The sequence below is a fragment of the Cyprinodon tularosa genome, unplaced genomic scaffold, assembly GCF_016077235.1.
Source record: "Cyprinodon tularosa strain WSP-4 unplaced genomic scaffold, ASM1607723v1 ctg143, whole genome shotgun sequence".
Taxonomy (NCBI): domain Eukaryota; kingdom Metazoa; phylum Chordata; class Actinopteri; order Cyprinodontiformes; family Cyprinodontidae; genus Cyprinodon; species Cyprinodon tularosa.
This window is the reverse complement of record NW_024038254.1, coordinates 19,781-26,702: the sequence shown is the minus strand read 5'-3', so window position 1 is coordinate 26,702 and position 6,922 is coordinate 19,781. Positions and strand designations below refer to the sequence as shown.

Below are 6,922 nucleotides of genomic sequence, written 5' to 3'. Positions count from 1 at the left end.
ATCACAATCTGTCATATATTTAGAAAAAAATAAGTATTATTTCTAACTACACAAAAATCTGAGCTCTAAATATCTAATGTAATTCTTTTAAAAAGGAACATAAAAAAAATAAAAATGTACTTCTCTACTTCTTTCATATCAGTTCATTATTCTTATTTCCATTTCCTATCATTAGTTTATACTTTGAAAACTTTGATTCTAGTTCACTGGTTGTTAATAATTGGTTTCACTCTATAGTATTAAAAATCTTTATTTTGAATTTGGTCAGTACATGAAAAGGGCTGAAGAATAATATGGACATCGCATATAAACTACTTACATTTTAACAGAACTCTCAAAACAGATTTTTTTTTTGCCAATGAAAATAAAAACTGTTCTAAAAAAAACAAAAGAAAAAAAAAAAAACACAGGCCAACATCTTAAAATGCACTCCTTGAGTATTGAGAACCTAGTGGAATTTAGTGATTTTTACTGACTTGACGCGTTACAACACCAGACGGCCTGATTTCAGTGTTAACAGCTTAACAGTATAGCTGTGCTCAAATAAACAGTGAAATGTAATAGTCTGAAATCATACACCCACGCAATTTAAATCTAACATCAATCCTGTTTACATCCCCATTAAGCAACACAAATGTGACAAAGGCATCACAACAGGCAAAGGGACAACGGTGGAAAACTTTCTTGGACAACGGAGCTGCGTTACAGACTATGAATTTGCTGCCTTGTTTTATACTGTATAAAAAAAAGAAAAAAAATATAGAACACATTAAAGTACATTACAAAACTGCACCATCACTTGTGTTGGAGTCCAGGCCGTTCTGGGCATGACGTGACCCTGCAGTCCTGGTGCCCTTGGTCACCAGGGCAGCCTTGTCCTCGTTGGGATCGGTGGTGGAGTCTGTGTCATTCGAGTGTTGAGTGAATGATGTCTCGCTGCCAGTTGGAGAGTCCACGCTCTCATACCCTGCGCTTAGCTGACTCCTGAATCCGGCAGGTCCTCCAGCTCTACCGGAGACAGTTTGACTTCCTGGCGCCTCCTCTGAGTGGTTGGGACGTTTGGTCTCTGTGTCACCGGGGCTGGAGGCCACAGGGGACATTGGAAAGTCTTCTTCGGCACTGCTGACCTCTCTGTACAGGCTAGGTGTAGTGGTCTCACTCCTTTGGGACGAGCTACTGTTTCTTGGACCATTGGAGACCCTCCCGTAGTCTTTGCCTCCTTGTTCAGATGAAGCGCCGGCCTGTTCTGGCTGAGTAGAGGGTTCTGCAGATGAGCTGGAAGCAGTGGGTGAAGTCCTACTGGGGCCTGCTCCAGCTGATGTGCCCTGAGATTGAGCGAGCAGCTGGCGGGATTCTTTCAACTGTTGCTGCAGGACAAGGATGGTGCTCTGCATCCCTTCTACCTCCTCATCAAGCTGGATGATGAAGTCATTTAGCTCTGGAAGTGACGATACAAAAACTGAATTCATTTCAACGCAAAATAGACCAAACAGATAGAGAGATGTTACTTTCTCTTACCATCTTGACTGCTCTTGAGTTCTTCGCTGTACTTCTTCTGTAAGGCCAGCTCAGCCTCCAGCTGGGCGATTCGTCCCTGGGATAGCTGCCGGCCCAACTCCTGGTTTTCCTGAATCAGCATCCGACATTTGGCCATCAGTTTCTTCCCTGTCTGGCTGCAAGGGAAACAAGTCTCACATCACACAGTGAACAAGGAGACAAAGATAAAAGGCAGGCAGACACTGATGACTTGTTCCCTCTGCCTGGAATTAAACAGAAACTCCTCAGTCTCTCAAAAACCACATCACTAATCAACCCTAGTATTTCAAATCTGCCGCCTTTGAAATAGTAAACATGAATGGAAAATTTGATTTGGAATACATATCCATGAGAACCATTTTGGTAAAATGGTCTGAACTTAAAATCAGTAGAAAAAAAGAAAAGAAAAAAAAGACTCCCTGATCTAAATACTTAAAAAAAAATAACATTTAAAAAAGAACAAAGAAAGAATAATAAAGAACTATTTCAGTGACCTGTTAGAGTCTACCTGAACTTACCATGATACACATGGATCAAAGATCAACATTTTACAAGGCAAGTAAGAGAACAGTGGCTTTTAAATATTATACCCTTCCAACATAACTGGAACTGCTTTAGCAGTCATTAGAGCAATGTCACAGGGCATTATATCCACACAAAACACTAAACCTTTAAATAAATCGATACTAGACAGAAAATGTGCACAGAAAAGTGTTGCACAGATTCTGTGGAGAATTTACTTTGAGGCAAAACAATAAAAATGTTAACATCACAATCAACCAGCCAGACGTCGGTCCAACAACAGATCAATGAGAAGTAGAATGTTATAGATTCAGTTGTGACCTTTTGTTAAAAACACCTTAATGATAACTGCACCAGTTATCTAAAGTCATATTACTGCATAAGCTTTAACACTTATATGCCTTTTGTATTGTAAACAGGAATAAGAAATAGAGTAACAACTTTATCCAATGATAAACATTTAGATAAAACACCAAAGACTTATTCCTAATGAATAATAAATCTAGAATTATATATTTTACATCAAAACCTGAGTGCATTAACTGAAATGTTCTTGTTTTTCTTCATATTATTAAAAATACACTGCCAACTTTAACCAAGAGCTGCATTAAAATTAGAAATTCAAGAACATGCAATACAACTGATGAATATTACTAAACTGATCCTAACTGCTAATTACCAGCATTTTTCCCCCCATCACAATAATCAACAAACCACTATCCCTGAGTTGTGACATTTAGGCTAATTAAATCTATATCAAATGTTAATCCAACTGGTTAGAATAAATATAAATCTCCCTATCAAATGCAGCATTGAAGCAGTTCTCAGTAACTATTGCACACCTTAAAAATGCAAAGTTGGTTGTGACTGAAAACCAGTTGTGCAGCTCTAATTCAAGCCCTGCTTTTAGTAAAGTCCCTTTTTAAGTCTGAAAAGAAAATGGTATGATAGCTTCACTCCATAAACACAAGTTAAAATACCTGAGCCACATGTTGAAGACAGTTATTTTCTAAGCTGTGGAGGAAAATATTTTGTTAAGCACAAGAGTACACAATACAAAACAATACACCCGCTTTAACTGAGAACATGCATCCTGCAGGACATTTGCACTGACAGTTTGACAACAGGACTTAGAACACCTACAGAGGCGTGTTTCTGAACACCTGATCTGAAAATTTACACAAGAGTAAATGATGAAGACCAATCGCGCCTCTTGGTTTCAACACACACTGCTGTGTTTGCTATAAAGAAATGAGAGATCAAATTAAATAGCAAGGAAAATAAACAATTCACAAAATAAAACATTTAAATAAACTCTACCGTGTAGCGGCCCGTGTGGGCGAATGGACCTTCATGCCTTAACCATAGTCCCTTTGTGGACCGAGGATCTGGCTCCGCTCACAGTCTTATATCAGTTCTAGTGTCTCTTCCCCAGAAGTCTTACTTTTAATCCTAGTGACTTTCCTCATATGAATGGAATGTATCTAGACTGTCCAAAAGTCTTTACATTTCACAGAAAGGCTATCAGGTATTTGTGTGATGTGGTCCACTGTTAAATGTCTTTACAAAACCAAGTATGGAAGTTTTCTTTAAAATGTTCAATTCATGTTTTAGGCTAGGGATGCTCCCCGCCTGACATGACCTCCCCCATATGCCCCTTATTTTAAATGTGAACTGTCTGGTTTTGAGCTGAGGGGTCGGGAAGGGATCATCCTGTGCGGGCAGTGAGCGACCACCTCTTCGGAACAGTCCGGACTCCTTCAGGCCCTCGGACGGTGAGGGAAGAGAGCTGAAACACAAGTGTCACCTGACCATACTGTCTTTCCTCTTTAGCTTATGTGAAATGTAGCTGGCACAGTACAAGAGAACAAAAGCAGTTTTTTTTTTTTTTTTTTTTTTTTTTTGCAGTGACTGGCTTTCTGTAAAGTCTGAGTCTTGTGACGAGTACAGCATTTTGTCAGCCTTCCGCCCCACCATTGTTCCTGCATGCCTGCAGTGAGAGTGAGGGTGGGGGGCGTGAGGAAGTCTTGACTTTTTGTTTGAAGGGGGGAGTTATTTTGATTGTCTTTACCTATCAGGTGTAAATTTCCAGGCACTCAGTTCATTTTGGGCCTGCTCCAGTTTGTCTTTAGTCTGTTCCAGTTCAGCCTTCATTTTGAGGAAAAACAAGTTGATGGCTGGATCCACCATGGACGACCGCAGCTGGGCCACACTCGGCTGCTGGACTTGCTTGAGGTACTGAATCTGGGTCTGCAGAGGGTGATAAATACATTTTAGTCACAGATAAATGAATATACATTTTCTCTCATTTAATTCAGCAGTCACTCAAAACATAAAACCGAAGACGATGATGGTGTTTGCAAAGAAATGACTATTTTTCTCACTCTTGTTTTGTTAAAGTATTCCAACGCTTCTACGGCACATTATGATCTAAAGGTGTCAGCATCAGGGCTAATGACATTGCAGCCAAATGAATTTTTATTTTCTATATATGTCATTGCAAATAATATTGCACCCAAGCTGTTCTTTGTGAGTTAAATTATGCAAAGGCTGATGTTCCAGTTCTAACAGAAAGATCATTTTCAACACAGCCAAGTTTTTTTTTCTCTCTCTCCGATTTGAAAATTCGGATCATCTTCACGATAAATTGAAACTGCATCCTAAATCTAAATAAATAAATAAATCTCTAAACAGTAATAAGCTCTGGCCTGGCAAAAGGAAAAGCTGCCTTCACATTAATTAGCTGGTGGCCCATTTTTGATAAACCTGAATAAATATAGCATGACATTTGTCCGGAGTGAAAAAAACAAACAAACAAACAAACAAACAAAACAAAAATAAGGCAGCCTGCACAACATATGTTTGCACCTATATTGTTGAGAATCAAGTTGATCAATATTTTAAATCGCCATTTACTACAGAAATATCCAGTGCCTTTCTCAACAAGCAGGCCTTGCATTCAAAAAGTAAAATGACTTTGATATTTCTTTAATCAGTCTTCTGTGAAAAGTTAATATTTTTAGTGACTCGATGCATCACAAATGAAATCATCAGCATCGATTCTTTGAAAAACACGATCAGCCATCACCCAAAGGGCAATCAAATTTAAATTAATTTCAAGCTGATACTTACTGTGCACTCTTGCATTTCCTGCTCCTTGGTGGCAAGTCGCATCACTAAGATGTTCTCCCTGCGTGCAGATTCCTGCTGCTGCTGCTTGAGCTTTTCCTCAGACTCTTTCAGTCCTGGCACATCATTGGCTACAAGAGGGGGGGGGAAAAATACATCATTAGGTTTTTTTTTCTTCCACTCATCAAAAATAATGATATAATGCGTAAAAAAACTAAACAAATGCACGTACAACAGAGCTCTGCATATTTTGCCTCCAAGACCTGGACATATGCATCGTGTTGCTTCCACCTGTACAATAACAAAGCATTTTTAATCATTAGTGAGAGGCTTTAAGAAAAGAAAAAGAAAAAAAACACCAGCTTGCATTGACAGTGATACCTTGCACAAAGCTCTTCTCTGGTCAAGGTCTTCATGTCAGATTCACTCAGGCGAACCTGTGAGGAATAAAATAAACAGACAGGTCAAATTATTTTGTACACATTTAAGAAACAATGGGATTTACAATGTATGTTATCTTTATAACACAACGAACAGAAATTAACCTTTTTGGGAAGAGGCTCCTCGTTGGTCATTGTGAGCTAGAGGTAAAGAAATGAGAGAAAACCGATCAGCAACCGCAGCTTCAAGTCACTGCATCATCTTCTCCGTTGCCAAGGGCCGGTTGCTGGCAACCCGCTACAATGTGACATGTTTGACAGACATGGCACTGTTTTAGCACACTCGGAGATACGTAATCGATATATGATGGTGCATCACTGTTCAATATTTCGATCATCTAAAAGTTAACATAGCCAGCTCCTAAACGCTGTTCGGCCAACTGTTCAATAGCGGCAGTTGTTAACAGCGACACACGGGGAATACGCTAACCAAGGTTAACTGCTGACTATAAGTCACATGTATCAACCCGTTGAACCTTAAACACTTTCAAGAACAACAGCAGTTTAACAATTAGGTCTACTGCAAAGGCCTTTTGGGTTATGTTTAATTATTGGATCCAGTTCGACTCCTTGTTATCACAAAATGGCGCTGAAGGAAATGACTCCCTCCCTTACGCTTCTTTTCCTGAAACTAGCGGGCTCTTGGCTGCGGCTGCCAGGCCTAACGCCATCAAAAAAAAAAACACTCACCAGGCCCGTTCCTTTCGATGTTCCCGGGAAACGCTCTGCTTTACTAGTTCTCCGTGGTCCAAGTATTAGAGATGCGTTAAGTTTCGCAAAAGAAATTTACAAGTTTCAGTCACGCTTCGGTGTCTGTACTTTCATCCTCAACGAGAGCTGAACAGAACAGAATGGCTCTCACGAGCTGCTGCTGGGTTGCACTCCGGCCGCTGCGGAGCAATACCAAAGAGGGACTATAAAAGAGGATGTCTCACTCCTCTCTAAAATGAATATCCTCTATTTCAGAGAGTTAAACTCCTACCTTGTAAAGATTTATTACACAGATGAAAATAACAACAACGTTTGGTTGCTGATATTAAGATGTATCTGTATACATATTCTTTACAAACTGGGTTGTACATTATATTTGTTAAAGCTTCTTCAGATTTAACTTTTTTTTTCTGGGTTATTAAGCATTCTAACTCTGAACAACGCGTTTGCTTAAACTGAACATTATAACAGAAATCCCACAGATAAAAAAAAATCACAATCCTTTACGTTTTCAGCAGCGTTCCCTGAGGACTTAACAATGTTACGTTTATTTTAGACTTCTTTCTTTCTAAATGCACATGTAT

The 6,922-nt window shown here is 39.3% G+C and overlaps 1 protein-coding gene across 2 annotated transcripts; it reads right to left on the bottom strand.

Annotated features, from left to right (window-relative positions):
* Window positions 1–234: 234 nt before the first annotated feature.
* Window positions 235–6,532, bottom strand: LOC119779121 (WT1 associated protein). 2 transcript variants are annotated; one of them, XM_038278652.1, is made up of 8 exons: window positions 6,318–6,532; window positions 5,733–5,865; window positions 5,569–5,624; window positions 5,420–5,478; window positions 5,191–5,318; window positions 4,130–4,308; window positions 1,519–1,673; window positions 235–1,438 (listed from the first exon to the last, which is right to left on the bottom strand). In XM_038278652.1, exons 2-8 carry the CDS (start codon window positions 5,760–5,762, stop codon window positions 780–782), a joined length of 1,266 nt encoding a protein of 421 aa, XP_038134580.1. In that variant the 5' UTR covers window positions 5,763–5,865; window positions 6,318–6,532; the 3' UTR covers window positions 235–779. The 2 variants fall into 2 exon arrangements, with proteins under 2 accessions (XP_038134580.1, XP_038134579.1); XM_038278651.1 differs by having other exon boundaries at window positions 5,733–5,768; window positions 6,318–6,531.
* Window positions 6,533–6,922: the final 390 nt, after the last annotated feature.

Bases quoted from the DNA above. Each gene is read 5' to 3' on its own strand.
- LOC119779121 (XM_038278652.1), bottom strand. From the start codon at position 5,762: ATGACCAACGAGGAGCCTCTTCCCAAAAAG. The intron at 5,625-5,732 runs GTTAATTTCTGT...TATTCCTCACAG, and splicing joins AGGAGCCTCTTCCCAAAAAG to GTTCGCCTGAGTGAATCTGA. The intron at 1,439-1,518 runs GTAAGAGAAAGT...CGTCACTTCCAG, and splicing joins ACTCAAGAGCAGTCAAGATG to AGCTAAATGACTTCATCATC.